The sequence below is a fragment of the Lepisosteus oculatus genome, chromosome 23, assembly GCF_040954835.1.
Source record: "Lepisosteus oculatus isolate fLepOcu1 chromosome 23, fLepOcu1.hap2, whole genome shotgun sequence".
NCBI classification, from domain to species: domain Eukaryota; kingdom Metazoa; phylum Chordata; class Actinopteri; order Semionotiformes; family Lepisosteidae; genus Lepisosteus; species Lepisosteus oculatus.
Window position 1 is genome coordinate 3,493,536 of NC_090718.1, and position 14,976 is coordinate 3,508,511.

General features: G+C 43.2%; 1 protein-coding gene across 2 annotated transcripts in view; it reads left to right on the forward strand.

The window, feature by feature from the left end:
• Positions 1 to 14,976, forward strand: part of mrpl51 (mitochondrial ribosomal protein L51) — a 51,190-nt gene that overhangs the window by 32,904 nt on the left and 3,310 nt on the right. The window contains exons 2-3 of one of the 2 annotated variants that reach the window (XM_069182734.1): positions 265 to 331; positions 14,246 to 14,334. In XM_069182734.1, the coding sequence (XP_069038835.1) occupies positions 265 to 331; positions 14,246 to 14,334 (156 nt within the window). Of the gene's footprint in view, positions 1 to 264; positions 332 to 13,526; positions 13,777 to 14,245; positions 14,335 to 14,976 lie in introns of those variants that run through there. The other variant, XM_069182735.1, reaches the window with a different exon arrangement.

The following is a 14,976-nucleotide window of genomic DNA, read 5'->3' on the forward strand; positions in this document are numbered from 1 at the left end:
AAATATGTCCTTATAAGGCTGGTACAGTTACAGGCTCAGATTTCTCAGAATCAGAACCCTAAACCTAGAGAATTAGCCTGCAAGACTGTGGTTTCGGGAGCGCACAGGTCACATGCTGTCTGTGGTTTCTTATCAAGAGAGGCACAGTATGTGTGCCAGGGAGGTAACAAAGGGTGTTCTGGTTGGAACAATTCAGCTGGTGACTCATTATTTGTGTCTAAATTACCACATTTTCCTCTAATTCAAATCGTTGTTTTTCTGCAGCTCTGAAACCCACACTCTTGTCTTTCCACATGACCCCTGACGTGCAGAGATGCAGGCTTCGAATAAGGCAAGGCGGCTCACTCGAACATCTGTGGGAGGACGGACGGAGGTGCTGGGACACTTGTATGGTGAATTAATGAAATGAGAGTTAGCGCCACCTCATGGGCATTTGCTGAAGACCGGACCTATAAGGTCAATGTGTCGCCCATTTGTGTCCGTGATCACCTGAAGGTACCCTCTGGTGTTAATGAGTAATGAGGATTGCTGACAATGGTAGCTCTCCTTTGACTGTGTGTCATGAGTGTGCAGTATATACAGTGTGTCCAATAAGAGTCTGGACTCCAGGTGTGTGTGTGTATACAGTGTGTCCAGTAAGAGTCTGGACTCCAGGTGTGTGTGTGTATACAGTGTGTCCAATAAGAGTCTGGACTCCAGGTGTGTGTGTGTATATACAGTGTGTCCAATAAGAGTCTGGACTCCAGGTGTGTGTGGATATACAGTGTGTCCAATAAGAGTCTGGACTCCAGGTGTGTGTGGATATACAGTGTGTCCAATAAGAGTCTGGACTCCAGGTGTGTGTGTGTATACAGTGTGTCCAATAAGAGTCTGGACTCCAGGTGTGTGTGGATATACAGTGTGTCCAATAAGAGTCTGGACTCCAGGTGTGTGTGTGTATACAGTGTGTCCAATAAGAGTCTGGACTCCAGGTGTGTGTGTGTATACAGTGTGTCCAATAAGAGTCTGGACTCCAGGTGTGTGTGTGTATACAGTGTGTCCAATAAGAGTCTGGACTCCAGGTGTGTGTGTGTATACAGTGTGTCCAATAAGAGTCTGGACTCCAGGTGTGTGTGTGTATATACAGTGTGTCCAATAAGAGTCTGGACTCCAGGTGTGTGTGTGTATACAGTGTGTCCAATAAGAGTCTGGACTCCAGGTGTGTGTGTGTATACAGTGTGTCCAATAAGAGTCTGGACTCCAGGTGTGTGTGTATATACAGTGTGTCCAATAAGAGTCTGGACTCCAGGTGTGTGTGTGTATACAGTGTGTCCAATAAGAGTCTGGACTCCAGGTGTGTGTGTGTATACAGTGTGTCCAATAAGAGTCTGGACTCCAGGTGTGTGTGTGTATACAGTGTGTCCAATAAGAGTCTGGACTCCAGGTGTGTGTGTGTATATACAGTGTGTCCAATAAGAGTCTGGACTCCAGGTGTGTGTGTGTATACAGTGTGTCCAATAAGAGTCTGGACTCCAGGTGTGTGTGTGTATACAGTGTGTCCAATAAGAGTCTGGACTCCAGGTGTGTGTGTGTATATACAGTGTGTCCAATAAGAGTCTGGACTCCAGGTGTGTGTGTGTATATACAGTGTGTCCAATAAGAGTCTGGACTCCAGGTGTGTGTGTGTATATACAGTGTGTCCAATAAGAGTCTGGTCTCCAGGTGTGTGTGTATATACAGTGTGTCCAATAAGAGTCTGGACTCCAGGTGTGTGTGTGTATACAGTGTGTCCAATAAGAGTCTGGACTCCAGGTGTGTGTGGGTATACAGTGTGTCCAATAAGAGTCTGGACTCCAGGTGTGTGTGTGTATACAGTGTGTCCAATAAGAGTCTGGACTCCAGGTGTGTGTGTGTATACAGTGTGTCCAATAAGAGTCTGGACTCCAGGTGTGTGTGTGTATATACAGTGTGTCCAATAAGAGTCTGGACTCCAGGTGTGTGTGTGGATATACAGTGTGTCCAATAAGAGTCTGGACTCCAGGTGTGTGTGTGTATATACAGTGTGTCCAGTAAGAGTCTTGACTCCAGGTGTGTGTGTGTATATACAGTGTGTCCAATAAGAGTCTGGACTCCAGGTGTGTGTGGATATACAGTGTGTCCAATAAGAGTCTGGACTCCAGGTGTGTGTGTGTATATACAGTGTGTCCAATAAGAGTCTGGACTCCAGGTGTGTGTGTATATACAGTGTGTCCAATAAGAGTCTGGACTCCAGGTGTGTGTGTGTATACAGTGTGTCCAATAAGAGTCTGGACTCCAGGTGTGTGTGTGTATACAGTGTGTCCAATAAGAGTCTGGACTCCAGGTGTGTGTGTGTATATACAGTGTGTCCAATAAGAGTCTGGACTCCAGGTGTGTGTGTGGATATACAGTGTGTCCAATAAGAGTCTGGACTCCAGGTGTGTGTGTGTATATACAGTGTGTCCAGTAAGAGTCTGGACTCCAGGTGTGTGTGTGTATATACAGTGTGTCCAATAAGAGTCTGGACTCCAGGTGTGTGTGGATATACAGTGTGTCCAATAAGAGTCTGGACTCCAGGTGTGTGTGTGTATATACAGTGTGTCCAATAAGAGTCTGGACTCCAGGTGTGTGTGTATATACAGTGTGTCCAATAAGAGTCTGGACTCCAGGTGTGTGTGTGTATATACAGTGTGTCCAATAAGAGTCTGGACTCCAGGTGTGTGTGTGTAGACAGTGTGTCCAATAAGAGTCTGGACTCCAGGTGTGTGTGGATATACAGTGTGTCCAATAAGAGTCTGGACTCCAGGTGTGTGTGTGTATACAGTGTGTCCAATAAGAGTCTGGACTCCAGGTGTGTGTGTGTATACAGTGTGTCCAATAAGAGTCTGGACTCCAGGTGTGTGTGGATATACAGTGTGTCCAATAAGAGTCTGGACTCCAGGTGTGTGTGTGTATACAGTGTGTCCAATAAGAGTCTGGACTCCAGGTGTGTGTGGATATACAGTGTGTCCAATAAGAGTCTGGTCTCCAGGTGTGTGTGGATATACAGTGTGTCCAATAAGAGTCTGGACTCCAGGTGTGTGTGGATATACAGTGTGTCCAATAAGAGTCTGGACTCCAGGTGTGTGTGTGTATACAGTGTGTCCAATAAGAGTCTGGACTCCAGGTGTGTGTGTGTATACAGTGTGTCCAATAAGAGTCTGGACTCCAGGTGTGTGTGTGTATATACAGTGTGTCCAATAAGAGTCTGGACTCCAGGTGTGTGTGTGTAGACAGTGTGTCCAATAAGAGTCTGGACTCCAGGTGTGTGTGGATATACAGTGTGTCCAATAAGAGTCTGGACTCCAGGTGTGTGTGTGTATACAGTGTGTCCAATAAGAGTCTGGACTCCAGGTGTGTGTGTGTATACAGTGTGTCCAATAAGAGTCTGGACTCCAGGTGTGTGTGGATATACAGTGTGTCCAATAAGAGTCTGGACTCCAGGTGTGTGTGTGTGTATACAGTGTGTCCAGTGAGAGTCTTGACTCCAGGTGTGTGTGTGTGGATATACAGTGTGTCCAATAAGAGTCTGGACTCCAGGTGTGTGTGTGTAGACAGTGCGTCCAGTAAGAGTCTTGACTCCAGGTGTGTGTGTGTATATACAGTGTGTCCAATAAGAGTCTGGACTCCAGGTGTGTGTGTGTATACAGTGTGTCCAATAAGAGTCTGGACTCCAGGTGTGTGTGTGTATACAGTGTGTCCAATAAGAGTCTGGACTCCAGGTGTGTGTGTGTATATACAGTGTGTCCAATAAGAGTCTGGACTCCAGGTGTGTGTGTGTATACAGTGTGTCCAATAAGAGTCTGGACTCCAGGTGTGTGTGTGTATACAGTGTGTCCAATAAGAGTCTGGACTCCAGGTGTGTGTGTGTATATACAGTGTGTCCAGTGAGAGTCTTGACTCCAGGTGTGTGTGTGTGTATACAGTGTGTCCAATAAGAGTCTGGACTCCAGGTGTGTGTGTGTATACAGTGTGTCCAATAAGAGTCTGGACTCCAGGTGTGTGTGTGTATATACAGTGTGTCCAATAAGAGTCTGGACTCCAGGTGTGTGTGTGTATACAGTGTGTCCAATAAGAGTCTGGACTCCAGGTGTGTGTGTGTATACAGTGTGTCCAATAAGAGTCTGGACTCCAGGTGTGTGTGTGTATATACAGTGTGTCCAATAAGAGTCTGGACTCCAGGTGTGTGTGTATATACAGTGTGTCCAATAAGAGTCTGGACTCCAGGTGTGTGTGTGTGTATACAGTGTGTCCAATAAGAGTCTGGACTCCAGGTGTGTGTGTGTATACAGTGTGTCCAATAAGAGTCTGGTCTCCAGGTGTGTGTGTGTATACAGTGTGTCCAGTAAGACTCTGGTCTTTGGTGTGTGTGTGTATACAGTGTGTCCAGTTAAAGTCTGGTCTCTAGGTGTGTGTGTGTATACAGTGTGTCCAATAAGAGTCTGGACTCCAGGTGTGTGTGTGTATACAGTGTGTCCAATAAGAGTCTGGTCTCCAGGTGTGTGTGTGTGTATACAGTGTGTAGAATAAGATTCTGGAATCCAGGTGTGTGTGTGTATACAGTGTGTCCAGTGAGAGTCTTGACTCCAGGTGTGTGTGTGTATACAGTGTGTCCAGTGAGAGTCTTGACTCCAGGTGTGTGTGTGTATACAGTGTGTCCAGTAAGAGTCTGGACTCCAGGTGTGTGTGTGTGTGTATACAGTGTGTCCAGTAAGAGTCTGGACTCCAGGTGTGTGTGTGTGTATACAGTGTGTCCAGTAAGAGTCTGGACTCCAGGTGTGTGTGTGTGTATACAGTGTGTCCAGTAAGAGTCTGGACTCCAGGTGTGTGTGTGTGTATACAGTGTGTCCAGTAAGAGTCTTGACTCCAGGTGTGTGTGTGTATATACAGTGTGTCCAGTGAGAGTCTTGACTCCAGGTGTGTGTGTGTATACAGTGTGTCCAGTAAGAGTCTTGACTCCAGGTGTGTGTGTGTATATACAGTGTGTCCAGTGAGAGTCTTGACTCCAGGTGTGTGTGTGTATATACAGTGTGTCCAGTGAGAGTCTTGACTCCAGGTGTGTGTGTGTATATACAGTGTGTCCAGTGAGAGTCTTGACTCCAGGTGTGTGTGTGTATACAGTGTGTCCAGTAAGAGTCTGGACTCCAGGTGTGTGTGTGTGTATACAGTGTGTCCAGTGAGAGTCGACTCCAGGTGTGTGTGTGTATATACAGTGTGTCCAGTGAGAGTCTTGACTCCAGGTGTGTGTGTGTATACAGTGTGTCCAGTGAGAGTCTTGACTCCAGGTGTGTGTGTATACAGTATAGTTTCAAGTTAGAATTTGTACAGGTCTGTCTGTGATTGTCTGCAACAACCAGCCACAATCCTCATCATTGCTCTTTTTCTGTTCTTGCCTCCCACCTGGTTCCCCTTGACTTCCCCCCACTCTTCCTCTTCCTCTTTCTCCCCCTTTGAGGTTTTTCACGTGAAGCTGGTTCGGTGTCACATTCAGAGATTCCACCTCTCTGCCCAACATCTAGTTTCCTACAACGAGGGGGGGGGGGGCTGAATTTGAATATTTGTTAAAAAAATGATATACAGGGGAGTCCTGTTGTCAAGAATTCCCCTTCTGTTCCCACAAAACCAAAAGTGAGAGATAGACAGATGAAGAGAGAAGAAAAAGTGAATAACTGGTCATGTAAATCAGAGAACTGGCACTCTGATAGGGCTCATAGGAAAATCTGTGCCTCTTTCAGTTGTCTTTGTGCAGTGGAAAAGGGGAATCAAGATTTATTTTCTAGTAGCTTCATGTACCTCAGTTCTGTCCATTGATCTGAAACTCCAGGAATGCTTATCTGAGTACAGTTGTACAGCAATTCTAGGCTGCTGTCCTGACACTGGAGCGGCAATGCAAGTCTGATCTGGTCTTTGAAAATTGGTATATTTCACTTCAGTACTGTGATTTTAGTCCAGTGATGTTAACTACTACAGTTACACAGTCCAGTGATTCCAGTCCAGTGATGTCAAACCAATGAAGTTAAACAATTCAGTAGTTCCAGTCCAGTTATATTATTCTAGTGCAGTTAGACAGTGCAGTAATTCTAGTCCAGTGATGTTAAACCAATGCAGTTAAACAGTGCAGTAATTCCAGTCCAGTGATGTTAAACCAGTGCAGTTACACAGTTCAGTAACTCTAGTCCAGTGATGTTCAACCAGTCCAACTACTCAATGCAGCAATTTCAGTCCAGTGGCAATGGACTGGAACAATGCCTTAATGCACTAACTGTAGTGTAGCCCACTTTTGTTTTGTTATGTTGTATAATGTGTGAGTTGCTCACAGTTTGAGAGACCAGAGGAAACTCAAAGCAATACATTGTTTCCTCCCCCAGTTGTTGCTGTGGTTTTGTGGTCTCTGTGTTTGCGCAACAAGAACGCTGACACTGTATACAGGGAGTGAAGTGAGAGAGGGAGATGAGGAGGCAGAGAGAGAAAGAGATATGGGTGGAGATACTGAGAGCGATGAGAAAGAGGAGAGGGACACAGAGGCTGACAGGGGTCAGACGGTTTCTGTATGCATGAAAAGTCAGTCTTTTTTCCTGCTCTGATCCTACCAAGCTGGTAGGATCAGCCACCTCCCATCTAAGGGATCTTGAGGTTATTTAGTCCTTTAAGCCATCATCACTTTAAGACCTAGAGTCAAGGAAGAGATCAGCCTGTTCACTTGAAAGAGGTAGAAAATCTGCACAACTCACTGCCTTAAAGGATCAGGATTCAGGACATGGAGTCGTTAATCAAACCCTGACGTTAAGCAAAAATGCATGAGAGACTAATACGCACACTAGCTGACTTACTGGACATTACAACACTCCGATGCATCAAGAGAAAGGTGTGGGGGTTAAAAATGACAAATGCAGTGGACATTGAAGAAAATCACCAGGGAGCTGAAAGGGCTGCTGTTTAATCATTTCTGACATTGATCCCCCAACTTGGCCAGATCTGGCCTATTTTATTTTATTTCCCCTGTGCTCAGCGAGTCCCCATTTCTCGGAAGGTCACCCTGTTTCTTCTAGCTCTCCAGTGGAAACATTGACAATGTCCTCAAATAACACTGTTGCTCGTTATGTTAAGAATAACACTCGCGCTGCTGTTTTGAATACCGAAACTGGAAAATATGAACAGAGGACAAAGGAAAAAACACACAGAAAATAGACAAGCTAAATGGTGAAGTCGTTTGTCGCAGACAATAGGACTGTTGCATAATGCCCGGCATAAAAGGGAGCTGAAGCAAGGATGACAGAATTGTTCCGAACATAAATTGGTGTACGGGGATGCAGGGCCTGATGCAGATGCTTCTTTTCACTTGAGGCATTTCTGTTTTGAAATGTAGCTCGTTTGCTTTGCTACATAAACCGCTTACAGCTTGCTTAGCTGACTTAAAGGTTAGCAGCAGGGACAAGCATGGAACATGAACACTCATACTGGACATGCAAGTAGAAAAGGTGTGTAAAACCCTGTGAGAATAATAAAAAATATTTCTTCACTATTTTACAGTAATGTGGATGTCAAATATATTAGAAGGCGTGTGCAAAAGATAGAAAACAAATTGGTAAGCATATTTGTGGAATTAACTCATGACATTCTAGTCACAGGGGTCTAGACTCTTCTAGTCCATATGAACACTGACACAGCCCAGTCAAGGAGCTCTAGACTCTTCTAGTCCCTGTGGACACAGTGACACAGCCCAGTCACAGGGCTCTAGACTCTTCTAGTCCCTGTGGACACACTGACACAGCCCAGTCACAGGGCTCTAGACTTTTCTAGTCCCTGTGGACACACTGATGCAGCCCAGTCACAGGGCTCTAGACTCTTCTAGTCCCTGTGGACACAGTGACAGAGCCCAGTCACTGTCACGCCCTCTGCAGCCAGAGGGTGCTCCTTCTCTGTCCTGTCTCTCATTTCTGGTTTTCTGCTGTCCTTCCGGTGTTTCTCTCTCTCTCTGGGACTATATATTTCCGGGTCTTTCAGTCTGCCTTCGCTCAGCATTGACGTTCGGATGTCCTGAGACCCGCCTAGCACCAGGTCGCCCCACGTCTGCTACCTGAGGGCATACTGTAGGTTTCTATACAGCATTCCCTGAACAGCTGAGCCCGGGCTAACCCCCGTCTCGCCGCTACGCATAGGGTCTTTTTGCTCTCCTGTCATTCCACGGTTCGTCCCTTCTGATATCCGTGACAGTCACAGGGCTCTAGACTCTTCTAGTCCCTGTGGACACACTGACACAGCCCAGTCACAGGGCTCTAGACTCTTCTAGTCCCTGTGGACACACTGACACAGCCCAGTCACAGGGCTATAGACTCTTCTAGTCCCTGTGGACACACTGACACAGCCCAGTCACAGGGCTCTAGACTCTTCTAGTCCCTGTGGACACACTGGCACAACCTAGTGGCAGGGGATCTAGATTTTTTTTTCTCCTTTAAATCGCTTGAATCTTTTGTACCTTTTTCTTTAGGACAATGCTGTGAATACACAAATGCAGGCATATTTTGTATTTATCATGCTTTCTTCTTTACAAAGAGGAAACGGCAAAATCGACTCCCTTTCTGCTTTGAGTCTATCAATTTGAATCTGTCCGCCCTTAATCATCTAAGCACACAGCAGGGCTGAAAGATGCTCAGTTTAACCTGACAGCTCTGTGCAGTTGTTTGTCACATATTTTCTGTTCATATTTTCCAGCCCCAATAGTCAAATCAGGAGCAGTACTGTTATTACCACTGTTACGAGCTGCAGTTTTGTTTGAAGTCTTTGTGTCGAATCTCAATTTTCCAACATATATTTACACACGTACGCACTCATATTCTGGCAAACATACTCTTGCAAATATTTTTCTACTTTTTAAAGAACGACCGTGTTTATCACAGTAATACGGATAACAAATTTGAGGGAGGCTATTTTAGAACTCTAGTACGACCCATCCGAAGAAGGCTCCACAGCCCAAACATCGTGTCTCCTTTCTTTTAATTTCAGCATGAAATAAACCTTACCTGTTCCTCTATTTTAAAGCTTTCTTTTAGAGCTTGTCCACGGCATTAATAACTGCGCAGAAAAATACAGAAGCTATATAATACATAAATACCTAGTATACCAACGCAATAAAGAAACAGTGCATAAACATATGAAAGATAAATGATTTGTCTGTTTGGAGTTTTAATACTTAAGCAATCCTAACATTTTCATCCAGGCACTTTCTGAATCTAGAGTTCGGCCTTTAACAACTTGTAATGGCTACATGGACACAGTTTTCACTGTATTCAGCATAACCACACTACTTGTATATATTGCACACACCATGGACACACAACAGCTCTGCTCACATTGAGTTTTATTCCATTTCTATTACATCTAATATCATTTAACCTATTTTCATAACCTCAAAATTGTGATTTTTGTGTTTTTGTGATTTCTATGATTTTTGTGAGCTCGCAGAAAAGACATTTCATTGCCAGCAACCACTGCTGCACGCCGTACTGTTGTGCATTTGAGAAATAGACTTTGATTTGATTTTGAACCTAGGTAGGAAATCTGTACCAGGCAACCTCAAATCTTTGTGTAAAGACACTTTTATTTCTATATCTAATGAATGAATGCCCTTTTTATTTTCCAGTTGTGGCCGCATGCCATTACTAAACAGTCCTTAAGGTTGGTCCTATCTGGACCCCTCACTATTTTATACTTGGAGGAAGTCTTCTCTCATTGTCCTATGTTCAGGAGTAAAGAGATTTAAGTCCCTTGATAGCATCATTCCTGCTGCTCTTTTTTAAATTATATTAAGGCTGTAATATAAAGGATTATTTCTCAAAGGTTGAGCAGATTGTTCTCATATTTTGTATTCCTCCCCACACACCTAACTACTAGATTTTCTGAAGCCTTATGTTATAGTGTCTCCTAAAATATAAATTCTGAAATTGCAGTAGGTATGCATTAGTAGGCACGCTGTAGGTTTGCATTACCATTTAAGTAGGTGTCATAACGGGAACTGGTCAATTAATAAAAGACAGAGGGTACAGATTAGGATCGAAAGCTATAACCAGGGTGATGTAATTAATGGAGTATTACAGGGATCTGTACTGGGGCCACTCCTCTCCCTAATTTATACAAATGAAATATAATTGATCTCATTCTGAATTGTAGATCAGAGGTCTTAAACCCTGTATCTGGGTCATTCCCATTTTTAACTGTTTATTATTAATTGTTTGACTAGTAAGACCTGTTTAATCAGAAATAACCATCTGAAGAGAGACTGTGTGAAGTTCTGTGTGTTTAAACTGATGAAACAGTACCCCTGAAGTTGGGTATTTTCAACACTCAGGATAGAATGAAGTAATAGTTAAGATTCTAAACAAGTAAGTAGATCAATGGAGTCATCAATTAGCAATCAATTAGACTTAGAGCTCAGCTGGAGTGAAAACCAGGGCTGAGAACCATCAATGTACCCTGAACTGCCACATAAAAGAGTAACAGTGATGCTTTGGTGCAATATTTCATAGATAAATTCTTTATATTCATTCATTACATTAGATAATAGGGCTCATGTACATTGCTTAATCCTTAGATGAAGTAAGAACTTTATAATCACACCAGTGTTTTCCATTCCCTTTAACTCTTTTAAAGAAAAAAAACCCTTTTAAGGTCTCGAAAAATGTTCAGATTTCAAAATCCCCTTGAATTGCTACAGCTGGTCTGAAACCTCCTACGGCTTTTCTCATCATGCAAAACCAGCCTTCTAGATCTAATTGATATTAGGCAACAGCTCGTCCAGCGCGTTGTCGGCGCAGAGACCGCGATCGAGGCAGTTGGGCCTGACGTCATCGTTCTCAACGGCCGATGTGGTCGTGACTGAGCTGAGCGGAAAACGCAGCACCAGCACTTTATCTCTGCCATCCCCGATAATATCAATTTATCTAACTCTCTTCTAGGTCATGTATCTTCTGAGACCAGGCTGTGTTTGGTGACAGCTCGGTTTTCCATTTGGCAGAAGTCGTACCTAAAACACCGAAGACCCTAAGAAAGGTCACGCAAGAGAAGAGGTTATTGGGTAGTTAGAAGATAACAGATCTAGGGATCTCATTGAGCCAAGGTATCAGATTCAACAACACGGCAGGCTAGCTTGTTCCACACTCCTCTAAGTTTTTGTGTAAAGGCCTCCCTTTTGTCTTTAGTAATTAGTGGACTTCCAAACAGTTTCCACTTGTGTCCTTGTGTGTTAGGTTTTGTGTTTCACTGTTTGTTCTGAAGATGTCTGCTGGGTTAACTTTGGCAGGGCCCTGAAGGGATTTGAATACTCACATCTCCTCAAACATTCCTCTATTCAAGACTATTCTTTTGACTTCAGCACCGGAGTTCTGCCCCCCTGCATCAACGATTTAGACTGACGTCGGCTGAGATCATCCCCTTTGTTCCTAACTGTTTTATTCAATTCAGGGTCAGTTCACACCCATACCAGGGGTTTTCAGAGAAGAATTTAGAGATCATTCAAAACAAAAATCAGAATACTCGTCAGCACTCAGGAAGCAAAGTTCGTATCATTGAAATACTATTTGCTTAATTGATCAATAACTTCATTGTTCTTCCATCTTCAAATAACAAGTGATCAAGAGTGACCTATAAGACTAACTGGATTGGGAGTCTTCAGGATCAGGCTTGGAGATTCTGCTCTCCTGCTAATTCAATGCAATCTGGACTTGGTCTGTTCCAGTTTCCATCTGGACCTCCGATGGTTGGTCTTTGAAGCCAGATACCTACCGGGTGGTGTATATATCAGCTAAAGAAGCCATGTGATTGGACAGTAACACAGAGAGTCCCCGAAAGCCACATACTGTATATAGAGAAGTGATGCGTGGTCATTTGCTTTTTAATTGTATCCGTGTGCAGTAGGGGGAGACCAGGTCACCTGTGGGGGTGATTGGTATGTCCCAGATTTATCGGCCTCATGAGGACAGTTGATTGAATATTTATTTACCAACGGACATCACTAGGAGTCCAGCAGAAGCTCCACTGCAGACTGGAGAAAGGGAAGGGCTGGCTTGTATGTTATACGCCTGAAAGAAAAGGTCTTTGCAAACTGCAAACAAGAACCTGCAGGGGGGAAAAAAAAACTTAGGCTAAAAAACATGACAAAATAAATGCAAAATAGGCAAAGCAAAGCTTATTTTTGCTTTTATTGCACAAGAAAGGTTGTTTTTTTCAATCGGCCTCCTGGAAATTTTAGAGATGAGGCTGATTTGGCAAAATCCTCATATTATTATGTTTCATAAAATCTTATTTTTTTCCGCAAAGCAATAGGAGGTCATATGGTATCATATCGTATGTACATTTCAGTGGAAATAAAGAGAGGCTGTAAGAGCAAGTGAATATAAATAGAAGAGCTGATGTTTCTTTTTTCCACTGAACTCAAAAGACTGCTTATAAAATTTTACTTGACGTCAAGCGCAAACTATATATCTTTATCCATCTCTTCTGCCAGGGCACTGGACTGACAGCGTGATGCAATCACTTCTGCTAAAGACGCCTGCTTCTCTGAACACACCGAAAAAAAAAATCCAGATTCCACTGAGCCAGGCTGCTAATGTTATTGTTGTCGCTGAAACTGAAACTGACATCTCTAAATTTAACGACGTGGGGAAAAAAACCAACAACCTGAAATACAGTATTCATTACTGTAACCTGTCACACTTTATAAAAGATCATAATTCTAATCCAGTCCAGCGATGTTAAACCAGTGCAGCTACACAGTACAGTAATTCCAGTGCAGTGATGTTAAACCAGTGCAGTTACACAGTGCAGTAATTCCAGTCCAGTGATGTTAAACCAGTGCAGTTACACAGTACAGTAATTCCAGTGTAGTGATGTTAAACCAGTCCAGCTACACAGTACAGTAATTCCAGTGTAGTGATGTTAAACCAGTGCAGTGATGTTAAACCAGTGCAGTTACACAGTGCAGTAATTCCAGTCCAGTGATGTTAAACCAGTGCAGCTACACAGTACAGTAATTCCAGTGTAGTGATGTTAAACCAGTGCAGTTACACGGTACAGTAATTCCAGTCCAGTGATGTTAAACCAGTGCAGTTACACAGTACAGTAATTCCGGTTAAATTATTCGAAATTGGTGCAGTTACACACATTACATTAGTTCTAATGCAGCCTAGCACAGTGACTCTCAGTTTAATGTACTAATCATTTATTGTAGTCGGTTTCTTCCAAAACTTTGAAGTGCATCGACTGCCTGGCCATAGAAGCAATAAAGACGTTTAGCGTCAGTTTGTCTATCAGTACTCATGTTGGAGTTTTTAAGAATAATACATTCACATATCTGGACCGCTAAACGGGACAAAACATACTGCAAATGTAGCCATTTCAAGTCCTTTTCTGCCACCTAATGGCGGCGCCAGCTTTCAGATATGATTTGCGCTTTTTCTCTGCGATTTACGGTAGTGCGGTTTGTAGCTGAAGAGCGTTGGAAGTTGGGATTGGAGACAAAATGGCGGCGCCCATATGAGTGGTGCTATTGACTTTCCTTTAGATTTTGAATGTTTTTTTCCTCCGATAGCATTTTCAGATCGGTTTCTTTGAAGTGGTAAACAGAAACTGAAGCTATCATTGCTTTTCTTGGAGTAATAATATAAATAATCGTAGTTTCAGTTTTGTTACTATTGTGCTGTGTAACCTAAGGGGGATTTAAGCTTTTTGAACGTGCTAAACTGTCAGGTACGTATTGGCTAGGGTGTAGTGCTTTTATTCTGCTGTTTTACAGATACAGGGAGATGTTGTTTTGCAGTACTGTGTTTGTCTCTGTTTTTTTATTTATGGTATCGAAGTTGCGATATGATGGTTAGTGCTTTGAAACTGAAACTTATTAATTGGGTGATATTAATGTGCTTCATATAGGTTTAATAAATACCAAGCAATGCCAGCGACTGCAAAGGTAAATTGCATTCGCATAAAAGCACCAGCCTAATACACTTCAAATGTATTCCTATTTTAAAGTGTAGCGATTAAAAATCCACTCAAGTCAGTATTACTGCGCTTTAGTGTTTAGTCGGTGTCTGTACCGTGTCCTCTTCCTCACTCTTTAACATTAATGAATTACTGTGGTGCTCTGTAGAGAGCCTGTCAGCACCAGACCCCACTTCTACTGCTTTCCGTTTTATTAAAGCTGCTGTATTTCTGTCTTCAGGCGTCCGATGGCTTTTCTGGGGAATCTGTTGAGGACGAGTCTGTTGATCTTCAAGTCGACAACACAGTCAGTGAGAGACTTCCACACAGGTATTACTTTCTCTTGTTATCTAACGTTTCATCTTATGTGTTTACCTGGAACCCTGAACTCTGATAATTTGGATTCATAATCATAATCTGTAAAAAAAAAATAGCGCAACAATGACATGCAGAGATGAGTTTAAAGATCAGTTAATACATTGTCAGCATTGCACACTTACAGTAATGTAGAAATTATCCATTACCTGCAATCACAAGCTGAAGAACTGGGTTTTACACCCCTATTTCCAGAGAGGCCCTAGTCCATCCAATTTTATGTGTCATCTGGTCCTGAAGAAACAAAATTTACTCAAGTAATGGATCACTAAAACAGGCTGTTTTCCAAATGCTGGAGCTTCTGACCCTTCAGAGCTAGTATGTCTCCAGGAATGTGTTCCAGATCTGTAAATGACTTAATTGAGCGAAGCACTCACTTCTGCATCTGAGATGTTTTGCAGTTTGAGGGTTGGATGGAGGGTAGGCTAATGAGAAATGGTGCCATTGCCTTGTTCCTTTGGAAATGGGTGACTGGGCATAGCCAGTCAAGCACCCAGCATGCATTTTGGAGGCTGTGGGAAACTGCGGTACCTGGAGGAAGCCCATGCACTGAGAGAACTTGCAAACTTGGCACGTGTTGGAATCCAGCAGGAGACA